General features: G+C 34.3%; 1 protein-coding gene across 1 annotated transcript in view; it reads right to left on the bottom strand.

Annotated features, from left to right (window-relative positions):
• The window catches only part of LOC114061644 (follistatin-related protein 5), a gene marked incomplete at its 5' end in the record, with an annotated part of 129,224 nt that overhangs the window by 10,967 nt on the left and 98,417 nt on the right, over positions 1-19,840 (bottom strand). The window contains 2 exons of the mRNA XM_027892318.1: positions 13,860-13,984; positions 15,521-15,628. Of these exons, the coding sequence (XP_027748119.1) occupies positions 13,860-13,984; positions 15,521-15,628 (233 nt within the window). The remainder of the gene's footprint in view (positions 1-13,859; positions 13,985-15,520; positions 15,629-19,840) is intronic.

The raw sequence follows: 19,840 nt of genomic DNA, 5'->3' as shown, positions 1-19,840 counted from the left end.
ACTGTGCATGTCTGCATATGAGTTAAACATCCAGTCCATACAGTCAACAGAGTCTGAAGGGTTTGCTAAGATGATCAGTACCAGAGGCCTGTAGGGGGTGACAAAAATTGCCTTCCAAACTCCGTTATCTGTGTAGACTAGATCTTCATTATAGCTGAAGACAGACAGTTTGTGCCCATGGGTACACTGCATTTTCACACCTAAATCTAGTTGCCTGCAATCGGAACCTCACACTCACCATAAGCACCCTATCAGCATGAAAACACAATATCCAAATATAGTCTTATAAAACTTTGCATAGATTTTGAAAATTGAGGTTTAAATGACACTATATCAGGAGATGACTAAGAGCTACAATTATGTTTGAAATGTGATTGTTTTTCTGAGCCATTATAATAAGTTCAGGTATCATATAGCTGAAGAGGCTATTAAAGCTGCCCTTTGTGGTCAGAAATTAAAATGACAGCTTAGAGGAACAGCTAGCACTACTGTAAGTGCCTGGATAGAGAGAAGAATGTTATATAAGTTTACAAGCAAAATAGTCCTAAAAGCAGAGATGTCCCTCCAGAATTTTCAGGGATCTCTGAAGATGGTTTTCAGAGCTCTCAAAGGGTAGCTTTAACAGAAAACCATTAATTCACTTTGTTTTCCACAAAAAGTGTATTTTTCCAACCATAACAATCAACTTCAATATTTTCTCAAGGCTAGAGAGTCATCAAACAGACAAATGAAAACTCTTCAGAGTCTGCCTTTGATTTTTATCTTCTTAGGGTTTTTGCAGAGCTCTAAGAAGTACATGCAAACCTTGGACATGACTTTTCCAAAACAACTTTGTTTATCACAGTATCTTAGTGAACTGTATTTTCATGTCACTATTAAAATATTTGACCCGCAAGAGAGGAGGCCCGAAGAGGAGATACAAGGACTGCCTGAAACAGTCCCTCAGCCTTGGCAATATTGACCACAACCATTGGTCTACCCTGGCCTCCAATCGGGAGGCCTGGAGACACACCATCTATAACGCTGCTGCTGCTTTTGAGAATACACGCAGGATCACTCTCGAGGAGAAAAGACAATGCAGAAAGAATCGCGTCTTGTCGATATCACCTGGGGAGTCTTTCTGCTGTACGTTCTGCAACCGGACTTTTCTATCTCGCATTGGCCTTTTTAGCCATCAGCGCGCTTGTAGCAAGCGTGGGTAGAGCCCCTCTCAAATCTTTGTTCGCGAAGCCTAGCCATGATGATGATGATGAAAATATTTGACATAGTCTATTAGAACTAACACTGTAGTTACTACAAAATATCAAGATGGAATTGGATTCAGACACTGAATTTTCAAATTATAACAAATATTTTTCAAGAAATACTAAATATAATGGAATGGGGCTAGTAACCATGCTATATCTACTGATTTTAAAAGTTTAGGAAATTTCCTATTTTTCAAAGAATAATTTTTAAGTGTTTCTGTGGACAGGAACTACAAAAGCTGTGCAAGGGAATCACACACCTCCTGTGTTACACAATTTTTCCCATTCCAAAGCAGGGGTCCTGCAGGGATAACATAGGAAGAAATTCAAGCCTATTGAGGCATTATTATTTGAATTACTTATACCACAGTTAGGCCCAAATTGTCTTACCTTTATTTATTGTCTTTATAATACAGTGATCTGTACACTAGATTATTGTGCAAAGCATACAAAAAGAAAGATCATAAGAGAAAAATTCATGAAGAAACTCAAGGCAGGACTTAGAGCAGTCCTGTATGAAAAAGGTTTATATTCATTTGCTGCATTTGAAAACATTTCAATTTATCCTGCAATAATACTCCATCTTCAGCAGTTCTTCAGACTGAAGGATAAGACTGAGACCTATATCTACAAAAATAGTAAAGATGTAACCTCACTTTGATTGGAAGCTCTAGTCAATTAAACTATGAATTAATAATTAACCAGATATATCCATACAAAGTGCCCAAATAATTTAAATTCTGGCTCTGCTTCTTCAAAATTGTTTTGGCAAGGTATCATTTTTTCCATTTTTCAGATAAAGTTACTTTGCATCTCCTATGCACAAATAGCCAAGCAAAATGCTAATGTGGAGCTGCCAACAAGTGGCAAATTGACAACCTGCTCTCCCCTATGCTATTTTCTTCCTTTAGACAAGCCATATATATTGCTTACCACCACAACTTCATTCACCATAAAAGAGGAAATACCTAAGTACTGGTTAAAAAGACCAAAAAGAGGAAAGCTCATGAAAATTTTACCTAGGAATGAGGATAAATTTCACTTTTCTTTTAATGAATATATTAACAAAAACTGTATTTATTCTTGAGTTCAGAAAGATCAACAGAGTGCAAAATGATGATGATGAAAGAAAAAAAACCCCAAACACTATCTACATTATCCCGAGTGAATAAATATTGTGCTTAAAGCCACTCTACATTCTATGCTTTAGAACCTTTTTTTTTTTTTTTTTCCAAATTTATGCAAAAATCAACCCAGGAAGACAAAGTTCTACTATTACAAACTTTTATCAAATCTGCTGACCAAAGGTTTTCTTGGACTCAAAATTTAATGCCATTAACTGTCCAAGAACAATGTGTTAGGTGTTCAGAGACCACCTTGATCCTATAAAAAGCTTCTAATCTGTCAACATGGGAAACTACTACAAAAATTCTGAAATAGCAGTGTATTATATAGCAAATATTTTTTCTGTTGAAGTTATCCACAGTAGCTCTGGAGAAGGAAATATTAACAATTAAGGAAAGGAAAAAAGGAAAATGGTTGTAAGAATTGTTTACTTAGCTGTATAGCTCAATTGCCATCACCAGTACTTCATGTTGCCACCAGCACAACTAAAGATTTTCTAAGAATTTAACATATTTAACATACAACACTGCAACCATTATTCGCTTTATTAGAACTACTTTTCCATTTACACTCATAAACAGGTAATTCTAAGAAAGACTGCTCATACTGGTTTATTTTACTTCTGATGGCTTAAATTCATACCATTCAAATCATTAAACAATTATATTTTTCTCTACTTAAAGTGATTTTAAAATATTATTGTCATTTTCTATTATAAATACAGTACTATAAAAGAGAAATAAAAAAATTACCTCTAGATAAAACCCCACATTTTTAATTTTGGAAGTGTTTCTGATTTCAAAAACTCAGCACTACAAGAGCATAACAGTTTTATTCTCAGGACTTACAAAATTATTGTTGTCTAGAATAGTCCACTTCTGGCAGGTTGTTCAGAAAAGACCTTTGTTTAATTTTTGCAGTTCCAAAATGTTTATTGGACGATAACAAAAAGCTAAGTGGATTTTACCCAATAGGTATTGCTCATCAGAGCAAATGGTGCCTTTCTTTTGGGTACTATAACACTTTTTGACCTTCTAAGTTTGTTTTCCTAATTAAGTTCCTAGTGCTCTTTACAACATTAAGAACACTTGCTTCATAGTTTTCTTTTGCATCAGAAAAGGCTTCTTTTTTCTTCTTTGGTATTTGTATGTAACAGCATTAAGCACAAAGCATCTTCCTATCCACAGAAATATTTGCATCTTGGAGAAAATCTTGATAATTCTCTGGTTTTGTGTTTTAAGTGTGAATATGTACATTCACACACACATCTATAAAATATTTCTGCCTTCTTCACCATTTTACCTATTTAGCTGCTGCAATTATTATAAATGAAATATTTTAAAGTGCCACTTAAAAAAGAGAAATAACATTTGCAGCAATATTGTGTGACTGTGATAATGCACCTGCAAAGTAGTAACATAGTAGTCTTAAGAAAAAAGAATGGGAAAGAATTGGTTAAAAAAAAAAAAAAAAAAAACAAACCAGCAGAACAGAAGGTTGTTGGGCCAGTCTTATGGAAAATGAGTAACTTTAGAGTAAAACAAGATCATCACTATCAGTTCTGTTAAGTGATGTAAAAGGTTATTTCTGATGAAAAAGAGAATTTGATAGCAGATCTCATTTTCTAAAAAATAGTGACAATTTTTTTATACTACTGCTTGGAAAAAAGTTCTGGTTTTGAAAACTTTGGGTTTCTGAGTTCTTAGAGAGTTGCAAATTAAACATCTCATCTGTACCTTTCTAATTACAAGAAAAAATTGTCTATAAAATAACAGGTATTCTTTGACATTTTTAACATATGTGGGATGAAAGAGGAAAATTAACATATAGATATAACCTTAATTGTGGTTGTGGATTAAAGAATACCTTTTTAAGATAAAAAATAGATGCAAGCAGAGATCTAACCCATCATTAGTCATAAATACCTCATAAGTTTCCTTAATAATATTGATACAAATAAATGGTCTTCATAGATTAATTCAGAAAGGAACTTAATATTCAATTGTAAGATATATGAAGAGTATGTATGAAGGGAAGGTATAATGAAGACGTATTTGCATTTTACTAGTACTAGTGATGCAGGAATCTGCTACTTTTGCTTAGATCTCTCCTGTGGAGCACTTGTAAGATGTGAATATACAATACACCTTTTAATTATTGCAAATTTTTGTCCAATGATAAGAGAGATGATGAGAAATAAATGAAGAAATTTTAGAACAAAAGGAAAAACACCTTAATTCCTACATCTTCAGAATCTAAGAATGTTCATCTTATATCATAAAGGAACCTGTACAGCAAAAATCTATTTTTAGTATTGGCAGCAAGTGTGGTTTTCTTTTTTTGTACCTTCTAGGGAAGGAGAGCTAGCAATTTAATAATAAAAAAAAATCACTTCATTTTGAAAGCAATAAAAGTCAAAGAAAGGGCTAGCTATACAGACACAGTGAACAAAAGACATTCTAAAGATGCTCCTAAATGTCAGTACAAGGTAAGATAGGATTAAGAGGATCTGGCACTTCAGAAAATGTGGTAACATCAAGGTGGGCAGATGTCATATGGAATACACAGCCAAATTTATATATGTCAAAAGAAATAGTCAGCACTAGTACAGAATGAATAATGAGGCAGAGATAGGGACTACAAAGGTGATAAATTACATACGTCAAAACAGTCTCAAAAGATCTTCTGCTTCATTTTAAAAATGAAGTTCACATACTGTTATAGCTGGGGATATGTGAATACTCTAAAGAACAAATACTGAACTTCACCAAAATTCCTTTCTCCCATTTTTTTTGATAGTGTCCTAAATAAAGAAAATATTAGACTGAACAAAAAAAGATACTTTTTTAATGAAATGATTATGATGAAATATTTTGTGCAGATAAAAATATCAGAGACCACATTTGAATTAAAAATATTAGATTATCATGGCAAGTTGTTGTGTTCTAATTTGTAGATAATATGGGAGGTGAGGGTTGTTTGGGGTGGCTCTGTTAAGATGGAAGTTTGGGCATTTTATTCACCACAAGATGTTACATACTGACTGTTGAGAGCCCGTGGAAGGAACTCAGACAAAACAGTCTATTTGTGTAGATTTTGAAGTCTCCTTAAAGACTTTGATTTGTGTAATCACTAAAAATTTTAAAATAGGTGTCCTGTCTCCAGACAGGACAGAGTTAATTTTTTTTTTTAGAGTAGCTGGGCATGGCACATACCTGTAGTCCCACGTGCCAGGCAGGCTGAGCCTGATGGATTGCTTGAGCCCAGGAATTCTGGGCTGCAGTGCACTGCACTGAGTGGGCATGGCCAACACCCTAATGTTATTCAGTACCACCTGATATCATTGCCAGGGTTGTGAGTAAGGGATTCTCGCTTCCAAGAAGAAAGATGTGGCTTTGGGTAGAAAAGAGTGGCAGGGTTGGGAACCTGTCTGTCATTGTCACCCGGAGTCCGCAATGAGCATTTTTTTCATGTAAATGACCTTCTCTTTGTACACTTGTGTTGTTAGTATTGTTGCTGTTACTGTTCTTCTTCTTATCCCATCGCTGTTTCTAGTAAATTCTTCTGATCTCAGCTCGTGATCTCTGCCTTTTGTCTACCACCAGAGGGGGTGGGGCAGGACATCAGCTCATGGTTTTCTTTTTAGTGGGAATACTAAATTGGGGAATAGAATTCCTACACCATGACAATAGGCTTGTACCATCAAATAGGAAAGCATATATGTAATTAACGTTAAAAAAATCTGAACGCTTAAAAGTAGAACTGAACAAATGAAAATTTCCAATCAAATTTTCACTATTCCAGTGTCCCAGATCTAAACCACAGCACCATTCTGGCTGCTATCAGGAAAACTAGCTCCACCCAAGCCAGACGCAGCACAATTTTTTTTTTAAATAATTATGCTCTGGTTGTTTGTTAACAAACACACAAAAAATAGTTAATTACATCATTTTAAGGTTGCCTCCAAGCTAATAGATGAATTTTTATAATTTGGGGCTTTTTTTGAAAACCAGTGAGTAATTAGGCAGCACTAAGATAACTTCTAACCACCGGGTAAAACAAATGAAGTGCCATAATTGCAGGGATTAGCTTTCCCTTATAGTTGATTACATTTTTATACATTTCATTGTTTCATGCACTTTCACACACTGGCCAATGCGGAATTTTTAAAAGCAGGCAGGTACTAGGAGACAGGTACAACATTTATTTATAGTAATGTTTTGGCCACTTCAGATGGACAAATGATATTATCCTAATGGTAAATATTCCTGCAATGACTTCTGCTAAAAAAGAAAAAAACTCACACTGTGACAAACCCCGAACATTTACAATTTAGCAAAACTATCTTTGGCTGTACTAGTGCTGACTAGATTCAAGCCAGGTTCTAGCCATTTTCTGAGCTAATGAGGAAAGACAAGTAGAACACTAGGAATTACTTTTTTTACTGATGTTATAGTTTCACAGTGCTACAAGGCTGTCTGCAATCTCTTGTTTATGTAACATTTGAAGGGAACTTTCATTTCAAAATAGCCAAACTGAATTGGAAACAGCTTTTAATACAATTTTTTTTTTTTTTTATTGACAGCTTGAATTTTTGTTTGAGAGATTCGTGAAGTTTAACTCAAGCTGCCCAAGAGGAAAAGATTTGGGCACGAGTTAAATAAATTGGTTCAAGCAGTATTGTATGGTCAGCTGACATGGGAAAAGGCATGCGGAATAACTGATTCCAGAAACAGAATAGTTTTCCAAATCGATTTTTTATATATGTGTGTTTCTATATGTGCATACATATATATTTTTTGGTAGGTTAGAAACAGTCACAGATTTCAGTGCATTATAAAAATGCACTGAATAAAAATATTAAAAGATTTTATATTAGATACATTTAAATGTGAAATTATTATTAATTAAATTTCATAATACTGAGCAGAAAATGAACTTTAAAAAATATTTTCTTCATGAATTCCAAAATGTCCTGGACTAAAAAATGTTATGTACACCTCAGAACATCATTTCAATGACAGCAAATCTTAAATGCATTTGTGGAGCAATGGCAGTTGACCATTTCAGTAGATGCTCACCCGCAGGCACTGTTGGGAATCCTTAATGCCTAACACAATTTAAAGCCTGCAAACACTGGTCCTTTTCAGTTAGAATATAGGAATAGAGATGAAGGAGGATACAGCTAAAGTTTTAATTTGGACACATGGTATATCTTACCTAGAGGACTGAGAGTTCCCTAGTTTAAAGATACGTCGTGGCTACATTTATGGACTCCTACCTTTTTGGCTGGGGACAGGTGAACGGAGGTGGACTGAACTGAAGAGTAAAGGTTTGCCACACTAAGACTACCTGCCATTTTCAAAAAGGCACTTATTTCAATAGGTGTTGCTGATGCCAGTGGTGGTCTTTGGACAAAATAAGTTTCAATGCTTTAAAGCTGTTTGAGCTGAATCTCTCATTCTGCATATTCCCTCTGGAACAAAGGTGCTCCAAATTCCACTATTAAAGCAAAAAACTATGCAGAAAAAACTTTTTAGTGTCTCCTCTCTGTCTTTCCCAAAAGATCCCATGAGTTTTTTTTCCAAAAGCAATACATCGATGGAGGGTCCTTCTTTTGGGGGGGCAAATACACAGAGAGGGAAAAGAATGATTATAAGGTTTCCATTTAGTTCTACTTTCACTAAAAGAGACTGGGAGACTGCAGAATGAACACCTAACTCAGTTGGACCTCCTTTGTGAGCTGTGCCACCATGTAGGATTCATTGACAGATTCCACAATCATTACTAGAAATTGCAGAGAACTTTCTAGCACTTCTCTGCTTGCCCTGGTACTACTGAGCTTTCTCTGATTCCTCAAGCTTTCAAGCTGCTTCCCTATTTTCCCAGTAGCACCTTATATATTTCTAGCTTGATGACTGTCTAAAAATTTATGCTCCCCTAAAAATAATATGCATTGGTAACATCAATTTGTAAAATATTAAATTGCCCCCATCTTTGCACCAAATCATACTGTCTATGTGAAAAAAATCAACCCCTAAATTAAATCTATCTCCTCTGTTCGTGTTTTTGTCTACAGTTGACTCGTGTTTAACGCTTCCATTGTTTCACTTGCAAACCAGTGAATAGAAAGTTTTTTTTCTGATTATGTAGGGTTTTTGAAGCAAAAAATAATATTTTCTGTTTGCTTAATTGCACAGAAATACAGAAAATGCTCTCACAACCTGTCAGCTACTTCACACCTCTGTAGGGGCTGAAACTCTGGAATGAAATGTGAATTTATGAATCACTTCCCCACATGAGTTTCATTTAAGAAGGTTCACAGGAATGCATTGCCAGTACATTCCAATTACCTCTTAAAGAAAAGCTTATTTTTTGGACTGTTTTGTACAAGTGAATAAGTGCAATTTTTGGAAAGACTGCTTCCCCTATTACCGTACACAACAGAGACATAAAAGAGAGAAAAAACTCAAACTGAGAATATGTTAACTCTATTCAGATACTGAGTCATCTCACCAGTGAGCTGATTGCTCGTTCTTCCACTTGTTAGGTCAGGTAACTGTATGACATTTAAAATACTTGCTAAAAGATTAAAACATCTAAAAAGTTAGAGTTACTCCATTACAGTGAGTTCATTTAATACTGCTTTTGAAACATTTTACAGCAGTGTAGTGACAGACATTAATTCATTCCAATTATCTTTTGTTCATTTCAATTTATGAACAGTGGAGCTGAAATAATCAACTCTTTTGCTCCTTAGGCTTCCAAGAATATATTTTCATGAGTATTGTACAAGTCATCCTTCTGTAGCCATCAGACATACTAATGTCTATTTTTATGATAAGGAGTGGTATTAGCACAGAATTAAGGATAAGATCATTGGTTGTGCTGAACTGCTTTGGCACAGAGAACAGTTCACTGAATAAAATTGTCTTCTTAGTAAATGTATAAGGTCAAATATTGAAAATATATACTCAATTATTATAACATGTATCTACAAAACAAAAAAGCTTCAGTAATAACTGAAGAAAAAAGACCTTGGGATTTGTACCATTTATTACAGAGTAATAGACCTCATCCTATCTACTTTTGTGGCCCCAGCACCTGATAATTTTTCAACAGAACTCAAAGTAGGGGGAGACTTTTTTCGAAGCTGTGTGCACTGAAAATATGGGCATGACAGTGTGCATGAAAAACAGTGCTTTATATTCACTCATTCTCTTGGTATAATTCAATGTATATTGACAGTGAGTGCACTTATCAGAAGTAAAACATAGTCAATGATAATAGCAGGACAGGTTATTTTTCAAGACACGTAAGAAGAATATATGATTTGTGCCCTTCAGATCTTCAGATTTCAAACAGCAAGACTGAACAAACTTCTTTTAGGGTACTTTCTAATATAATTATTACTTTTTTGTGTCATTAGCCTCTTTTTTATTATGGATTGGCTAAGAACTTTTGTGCATTACACTGCAACTAGCTGGCATAAGAAACCAAATAAAGTCAAGGGAAAGTGACTTTCTCTAAACTCTAAGCTTGTTTAATGAGAAAAAGAAGGAATTTTTTTTCCATCATGAAGAAATGCTTAAAGGCATGAGACAACCTCTCTCTCAGAGTCAGCAGGTGAACTAGTCTTTTAAAAAAACCTCACAAAAATTCTAGACTTCAGTTGCCTATATTTTTATCATGGGATGTCAATCAGAGCTATCTGCAGCTAAGGCTCTCTGTACAACCACGGGTTTGCTATTTGGGGGCCTCTACACATTTTGAGGGAGATAATTAGTAGATTTGCACTAAAACTAACAGCTATTTTCTTTTCTTTATAAACACGCACACATACACATATATATTTATATATATTTATAAATAGTTAGCATATACAAAAGGGTGATAGCCAAAATTTTGTGTGATTCCTAAAAGAGGATTTTAGGATAACAGAATCGGTCTATTCTTCCTCTGTTTTTTAATTCATGCCTACTTTTTTAGCTGCTGCTTTGATGGTGCATCATAGTTATTCAGAACATGAACGTTATGCTTGCTGGCTATGAACCAAAAGGTTATTTGCTCTGACTCCTGCTGTATAATAAGTACAACAAAACATTGCTTTAATCAGTGGTAGGCAAAACTTCGGAATTTTTTTTTTCTTGGGATGAATTACTGTTTACCTCAGACCAAAATTTACAGTATCCTTTAAAATGCCTTGTCTGGGGGAAGTGTGTCCTAAATTATCTGCTGCCCAAGACAGCATTAAGATGTGTGAAGTTTTCTTTTTTAGTAATGGGCAGCTCATTTGCATTTTCATATATAAAAATACCTAGGCAGAGCAAATGTATAGTTACATCACTTCTTAAATAAAACTATTTTACTTTTTGTCAATAAATACAAAATTTTAAAATAATTATATATGCACTACTAGCAATTGCTGTTTTAGCTACTATTAAAATGAAAAAAAAAAAATTGCCCACTGTAGCTTTAAATTATTCTCTCTTACTTCTGTTCCTTGATGTCAACGAGCCAATATATCTTTACCTTCTGTCCCTTGATCTTTATAGTGATTAAAGAATAACTGATTGGACAGAATATGCAGTAGATAATAATACACTGTAAATGGTAGTAGATGGTTTGTGTTTACTGTATTACAGAACTTAATCCATTCTTTTAAGTGCTATGTTTTTTTTTTGCTTAGAAGTGCACATTTCATGCAGAAAGTTTGGTTCTGGAGGTTAATTTGGTAAACCACACCTACTGTCTTCTGCTCTATCATTCAGAATTTTAGTTTGCAGGTGACAAATGCACCCAGCTACAAAAAGCTATAATTTTTTCTGGTAGGGGCTGATGTTGCATGGCCAAAGGGAACTGATTTTTAACAAAGAGTTAATAGGGCCCTTGGGTAATAAACTCACCAGTAATTTAGCCAGAGGTGTTATTCCTCCTGTAGCTGTTTTTTTGCAATTCACACTCATAAATTGCTCCCCTGTTGCTATATACTCCAAAGAATAGTAAGCTCAAGCTTTTATGTCTGTTAACATCCTTAAGAAACACACGCTGTTATTGAATGGCTTTTTGTTGACTGGTGATATTAAATTCAAAAGAGATTTTTTCTATATCACTACTGATTTGATGAATACAGTTAATTTTAAAATCTTTCCTCACACTCTGTTCACACAGTTCATATTTATTTAAACAAAAGAAATCAAACTACTCACAGGCCAGACATTTTGTAGAAGGCAAATTCATTTAACAACTGACTAACATAAATAGTTCTTCGAAAAATACATAAAAAATAATGTGTACAAAGAGTGAGGTTTTTTTCTTTTCTAGAAAAGGCATTCAAAATTAGACTGCATTTCAAGTAAGCTCATGAATCAGTAAAACCAAGTAATAGCTCTTGAATTGATTTTGTTCATTAACTCCCCAAATCTAAGGTTTTAGGACTGGACAAACTACTGCACGTTTTTCACCAGACTTCAGAAATTTTATTTGATCTTTATCTGGCATGCGAATGGAAAAAAAAGGGAAAAAAATAGGAAAATCAAAAATAACAACAATTTCACTAGTCCTGAATTGACGTACATGTTTATTTTATATTTTCAGTCACTTAACTGATTTTATTCTTTCAGTGTTCAACTGAATTTCATATTACTTTTTTATTTCTGTGGGTTCTCTTTAATTCTCTTTTCTTTTAAGCTGCACATAGGATGGGTGAAATGACTCATCAGCTGAAGGTAGCTGTGACTCAATATACCAAGCAGGAAGTGCATATGTGACCTATTTAGGCAAAATATCAACTTACACTATTTTGAGAGTTAGAGCTCAACACTAGCTTTGGACTCAACCTATTTTTCTTTTCCTTGTCTTGATTCTCCTCCTTCTATGATGTTTATTCCTTTCAAGTTTTTATTTTCCTATTTACATAAAAATTCAAGTATCTATATGACTGATTTCTAATTTACTTGTTAGTTAAGAGTTTTGTAGAAAATTTAAAAAAATTATTTCTCATCTACACCATCTTTAGGAGAAGCCAAATGTTTTTTGATACAGAAGACTAGATTTTTCATAGACACGTATAGAGTGAATTCTGAAATCGATTGTAAAACCAGCCTAAGTTGTATGTTTTCACATTTCAAAGACTACCCCCCACTAAAATAAGAAATTATATCCTTGTTAATGGGGATGCATGTTTACATTCATGATTTAAGATTTTTGCTAGACATGAATGATGATGCTGTAGGTCACCTAAGGACATCTAATGAAAGCATTTCTATAGAAATTGAACTTGGAATATCAGAATACACAATGGAGTTAACTGTTGGCAGAGGTGTTTTGAGATGAAATGGGTCTGTGTCAGCCTGCAAAGAAACTTAACAGTTCTAAGCATACAAAGTGCTAATACGCATTAATGCAACACTCTGATGTACAGCCCAAGACTGCAGAAATATTCAATCCCTACAGGTAGAAAAGTTGCAGAAGAAAAAAATAGAAAAGAAAATTATATATCAAAGTCTTATAATGTTCTTTAAGGAAGATAAATAGACTTTCAGTGAAGATGCCTTGGGAAGAGCTCGGCTTTATGCCTGCGTTAAGTGTTGCCCTGCTTTTCTCAGACTCCCTTTCTCTGTCCCATTGCATTGTGTCTGACTGAGACAGAGTTCCCATAGCATTTCTCATAGCTGTCTTTTAATTTTCAGCTTTTAATTTTCCATTCATCCATACTTAGAGTATTTCTATCAAAGCCAGAACCGGTCTGTTCTTTGGCCAAACACAAAGACAATCCTACATTCACTGAGAAAAATAATAAGGTCCCAAGAATTTACAGTGTTTACCAGCATATCTATCGTATGAGCCATTTTAACATCATGTAATCAGCACCCATGAAATAAGAGCAATTTTATTCATGCACCTTAACAGAGTTCATGTTAAATCTTCAGTCATGGTTTGTTTTGAAAACGGAGAGCCTCATGAAAAAAAAAACAACAAACATTTCGAAAGAACTGAATAAGCAGGAGAAGTCAGTTCTAAGTTGTGTTGTATCACAATTCCATTTAAAACTCCAAAAATGTTGTGTTTTTTTTTTAATTTTTTGTTCGTTCCTTAATGAAAAGAATAACTCTAATACAATATATATGTAATACAATGTGGTAAATATTATATTGGGTAAGTGCTCGGAGCAGCAGAGGAAATTATTATGTATTTTTCACAAATTAAGATGTATGCATCTAACTTAAAGAATTATCTGAATATTACAGTTATCAATTCCTCAAGAAAACCCCAGATGACACTGCACCTCAGTTTTACTACACAGAGCAGCTGAACTTTTGAACATTTGGTGAAACACAGTAGAAAATGCTAATAAATGTGTATATTCTTATGTATAGTTTGTTTTCACTTCAACTTGAATTTAGTTTATGAATTATATGAAGAAGTGTTTATGAGGAAAATATTTTATTTCATTTGAAAGTTAATAATAATTCAGCTGAAACTCACCTTATATGGGTGATGATGAGGGTTGTAGCTGGAATAAAAAAGTCATCCACTCTGTCAAACTGCTTTCCCACTGGCTGAGTATGGATTGTGTGATGAGAAACACTCCCACTGGCTTGCGTTATCACCTGCCAAGTAACACCATTATAAACTAGAGAAATACCTTTCCTTTCAAAATTTGATCTCTATCCAAATGAATTAATACAGTGTTGCCTCTGTATTCCTTCTCTTATATTATCTTTCGGTTACCAAGAAAACAAATGCAAATTAAAGTGAATGAAGTTAATCAGCATTACAGATTTGAGATTAATTTCAGATTTGACTTAATCTTCATATTTACTTTTCACCTCTCTCTTTTTTATTACCCCTGAATCCATAAATATTCATTTACATCACTAAAGCCCCTAGGAGTTCTTAGTTCAAACTTTTTTTTTTTTTTTTAAACACTAGATCCCAGAGTCAGAATAATTTCTTAAGCACTTCAGCCAGAGTGAAAAGATAAGATGCTATCAACTGATCCACTAGAACGTATAGCTGCATATACTCCCAATTCTTGTCAATCATGAGGTAATTCAACATTGCACAGACACATTTCAGAAGAGCGAGTTGAACTGAGTTTACATATTCCTTACATTGTTATGAACCAAATTTTTTGAATCTTGGACCTTCTCAGAGGTAAATGTTTATGGATGAATAAAGGCAAATTCCATATAATAGCCACTATGATATTCACATGCATGCACTTAAGAGAGGATTTTTGAAAAAATGAAAATAATCTATCATCTATCCTGTAGGAAAAATGAGAGTAAGGATGATCAGTCACTTTAAAATATGGTAAGACTGACTCAGTTATCAGTTCTGCGGAGGAGTGACAGCTAAACTCCTACAAATTACTTGCATGCTCAAAGTTAATAAGAGTCTGTAGGTGCTAAAAAGGTGTTTTCAAAAGTTACTAATTTTTCGGTTTGGATTTCTCTTCTTCTTTTTCTTATATATAAATATATATTAAATACATAAAGATTTCATTAACTTCTGAAGAAAAGGAAAACAAACTGAAATAAAAGGGAATTTTTAAATTATGACAGGAAGATGATCATCATAGTATCAATGGATTACTTTAAATAAGGAACAGAAATTAATGGGAAAGGAGTAATCTAAGTACAATAATAGCTTCTTGAGATGTTTCCTTAGTGACTGTCCCTAGGCTTGTCACTGCTCAAAGGCATGGGAAAATTAAAGATTTTTAATATTTTACATCTGAAAAAAATCAATAAAGATGGAGCTTGACACTTCCAGAATGTCAATATAAAGTTAGTGAAATAGAAATATATCCAAAGTGCAGTTTAACCTCTAATTAGGGACAAAACCATCATAAAGAGCAACAGTTTGCTCTCAAAAGATTGGCAGTTACAGAACATGCTGCTGCTTTCAGCTGCATTCCTTATCCTTCTATCGATGTGCCATTGTAACTTCTGACCAAGGGTTTGAAAATAATCACTGACTTTTTTAGCAATTGTTTGTCTGACTTGTTTATGAGTTACCAGAAATCTCTTTGCTGCCCCTCCTGGTAACAATACTTAAAGGAAAACACAAAATACATTGCAATTACAGAAAGATTCAACTTGTCTAGATTTTCTTACATATAATAATTCTGATCACCTCACCTGCAAAGTTGGTGAATTCTTTTCCATGTTTCCCCAGCTCAGCACCCAGACTTGATCATGTGATTTATCATAGTGTAGTTTCACTGGAACAGGATCTGTATTTACTGCCTAAAGCATAATAAAAATAGAAACCCTTAGTTTCTGTCACATTTCCAAAGGAAAAATAATTTATGTGCTTGAATTAAAATGATGAGTAGACATGCATTTCCCAGTGTTTTCAGATTGTATTTAAAAATTATGTTGTCAATTGTTGAAACAGCCCTCTGATTAATTCAGTTACTGAATTGCTGAAAATGTGGGTTTTATTCAATATGTGCTCTAACACTTGGCATCAAAATTACATTATACTGAAGCCATTAAGAAGCTGAAAACAAAGGTTTTAAATCAAGTAAAAAGGTACTTATCTCCCTTCCCTATCGTAACTCTCACTTTATATATATTGGTTGAAAAACTACACCAATTACTGGAAAATGGTTAAAGGGGAAGCATATTCTCAAGCCACATACTGAAATCAATGGAAGGTGTTACTGCATAAAATCAACACAATATTGTTACACCCAAAGCTAAAATGGGTTTATTTTGTTGAAGTTGGAAAGATTGTTTTCATGTGTTTTCCAATTACAGTTGCTGCTTTTCATAGACTTGTGATCAGAACCAAAGTGTTTTCCCTATAACCTTGTGCTCTGTCTCTTGAGATGAAGAACCTTTTAGACAGTTGAGCTCTCAACTTGCTTTGTTATGAAAACTGAAAACTTCAGAGGTATGGAACAGGAGGACAGTGTATTTGATTAAGAGACGTTCTGCACAAGGTAAACAACTGGGGGGATTACTGTTTTTTTTTCATCATTAAAGCAGAAAAAATAGGTGGAAATTGTTTTTTAGTCTTACCATTATGGAACTGTAAAGCACAGCTTGTTTATCAGTGTGTCAAGGAGAGTACCAGTTGGCTAATTAAGTGAACCTAATTTAAACTAATGATGTAGATCCTCAAGATAATGCACTAATGGCTGTCTGAGCCTGCTGATGATACTTAACTGTACTCCTGAGGTGTTGCAAGCGACCGCTTCATCTAAGCAGAATTTGTTTTTCCTTTTGAAAATGGAAAATGAAGCCACGTTGCTTACTGGCTCATTTAAAATCAGAAGTTACCCTTTGAAAGAGGTCATGTGTGTTTGATAACATTTTTCTGCTGCACACTAGAAGACAAGTTGTTTAAAATAATACTTGGGCTGTTGTATAGCTAATTTGTTCAGGCATGTCAAATTTCCTTTTGGTTTCCCCAGACAAAGGTCTGACCCAAACATGTTCTGCCGAAGGAGTGCCAGCTGCGTTCAGGCTCGGGGTCATGGCACAGCCAGAAGGAGCATAAAGGATTGTCTGTGGGGTCAAGCACAGGTAGTACAGCTCTCAGGAGAGGAGCCAGCAGCAAAATGAACTGAGCATCTAGGAAGCCGGCTTTCACAGCTGTTTCTAGCTAGCAGGATGATCTGCCGGCAGCATACTATGGACTGAACAATAATGACTGCTGACTTCACCATACCTCTCAGTCATCCCAGTTAACATTGTGCTGCTTTGCAATACTGGACTATTGCTGGTGACAGTGCTTGCTTTCAAGAATTTACAAATGAAAGCAAATAATTCTCTTCATGTTATAATGAGAATTACCTGGATAAGTTAAAAAGTCTCTCTCTCTATATATCTCCAAAGGTATACCATTGACATTTTCAATACATTTCATTTTAATCTGCTCTGGAATCCTATAAAGTACTTATTTTGATAAATATAGCTGTCATAAAAATAAATCATCCTCAAATCTAGTTGTTACATATGTACACACATCTTTTACATTAACTTCAATAGTAGAAAGGAGTAAGTGTAACATATATAGTAGTACTTCCAAGAAAACATCATAATAAGCAAAACCGAACCAATATTATTTCTACACAGAAAACAGCACGGTTACATGACTTAATGCCCTTTCAAATATATTTTGTTTTCTTTGCGTTTCTTGACACAGTGACAGAAATTTCATTATAGTGCTTCTCACTTTCAAAATATGACGTTATCTCCATATTAGTTCCAACTAGCATATTTGGTTTTTTAAAACTTGAATTTACAGAGTAGAAGGTAGTTTCTTATTTAAGATGTAGACTACAAATAGTTACATGTACAGGTATGTAAGTAATGTCCCCTTTATTAACATGGCACTTAGAGAAAAGGCAGTCTAACAAGAAAAATGCTCTTCTTTCTCAATATCTTTGTTTCTATTTTCTAAAAATTTGTTACCTTTTTTTTCCTGTGCTATGAAGTACTATAAATAATGAAAACAGACTGATCTGACTGAAAAATTAAATTCCCTTCTGTGCCTCCTGTTTGTATGACTGTTTGTGTATGTGCATATCATATAAGTAAAGCAACATTTAATGGCTAGAAAATTCTTGCTGTTTGCAAAAAATAAAGCCAAAAAATAGATGTTTATTTTTAAAGGATAAGAAGACAGGGCCATGCTTGTTATAAGAAATGCTGAAGAAAGTGTCTCTTGACTTGTCTCTAAATTCCAAATTAGCAACTTCAACTCTAAAAGCTATCTGTGAATCAGCAGTGGTTCTGTTTTTTACAGTTTTATATTATGTGCAAAGAGGTTGTGTAGGTTTTATGCTTTCATTATTTATTTGTTTTGTTTGTAACTACTGTTGCTTTTCTAAGTTTATTTTGAAGAATAGCATAGTTAAGCTGGACACAGAACAAGTTGCCTTGTACTTTTCCCAAGTATTTGGCTAAGTGTATGCTAGGAAATAATATTCAGATCAGTAAAAAACTAGCAGAAATTTTGCTCAGGTGTTCAAAACACCATTTTAATTTATTTTTTCAGTTCATCTGTTATTCCTTAGGTACATTGTCTTACCAAATGTCTGTGTTAAGTATTGTGAAATGGAAAGATAAATTATTATGAATACCTAATTGCCTGGAACCACCAAAACAGAGACTTTCATTGCTGCAAAAGGTTTCTGTGGGAAGCCAAAAACCTGACTGCTATGAAATGTGGAAGCGCAAATTGGAGACTAAGGAAGAAGTCTGTGAAACTTCCAAGGCTTACACTCGTACTGCTTTCAAGTGATTACCCAAACTGTGTGGATTTGTGTTAATCTTAGGCTTCATATTGTTGTATTCTGAACCCTTGAAATTTATCCCTCTTTGTCAATTTTATGAGGGGCCCCCTACCTTCAGAACCCTATGTTAACCCCCTTTTCCCTGTTCCTACATTACGGTGTACATTTGTTTATTAATATTTTATTATATATATTATATTTATTACATAATGGTCAATTCCATATATGGTCAACACCACTCCATATTCCTTATATGTCCCTAATTAGCATACTCCTCCCTTGCTCCACCCACCTTCCCTCACAACCCTATAAAAGTCGGTGCTACCCTGCAATAAATGACCATTTTGCTTCACCCTGACTCTGTGGTTGGCCCCTTCTTCCCCTGGGCTGTGACAGGTTTCCATAGAGGGGATAAATTTTATTCTATACTTTCCTAAGTTCACAATACAGATATCACTAAAGTAGTGGAAAAGCAATGCTACTCTATCCCTCCAAATAAAATTTCTTTAACAGTGATTTTTTTTTTTGCCCCCTGGACTTGCATGAAAGCTTGTGGAATATCCACTTTTTAGCTCATTGTATTCACTAAGTAGCATAGAGTTAGTGTACAAAGCTTTGTGGAAAACCTACACAGTCTGTATGTCTGCTTTTCAGCTCATTATGGAAACTTGAATATTTATGTGATAGAACAGTAATCTACCTGGCTCTGTCCAAAAACTGGAGAATTGCTTTACATACTTCAGGGGAAGGGTTACGCTTTTAAGTAGTCGTTAATTTACTGAATATATCTTTTTAATTAATATATATCTTTGTGGTAAGCATCTCTAAACATTTTGATAACGGGAAAGTAATATACATTTATCCATATTTAAAACAATAACTAATGTAACCGAAGACAAATTAGAAGAGTCTACCAGCCAAACTATTTCATAAAACCTAAGTTAAAAAGAACCTCCAACTATTTCACTCAAAAGGCTTAATGTATTTTTTCCACTGAAATCCAAATGCTAATTAATGCAACTACATTGTTATTTCATCCCTAATCTGTAGGAAAGGGAATGTCAGTTAGAGACCATGGAAAGCATTCCAGTCTTTCAAATCCTGGGGACTGTTCTAAGACTATGAGTTTTTAGTCTCTCTTCCTGAAGCAATGTATCAAACTGGTTGTAAAAAAAGTCTTGTTTTCAGAATGGCTGAAGGAGCCCACAGG

This window comes from Empidonax traillii, unplaced genomic scaffold (genome assembly GCF_003031625.1).
Source record: "Empidonax traillii isolate 1590-97213 ecotype Southwest subspecies unplaced genomic scaffold, ASM303162v1 scaffold346:size580472, whole genome shotgun sequence".
Lineage (NCBI taxonomy): Eukaryota > Metazoa > Chordata > Aves > Passeriformes > Tyrannidae > Empidonax > Empidonax traillii.
This window is presented reverse-complemented; position numbering and strand designations above follow the sequence as displayed.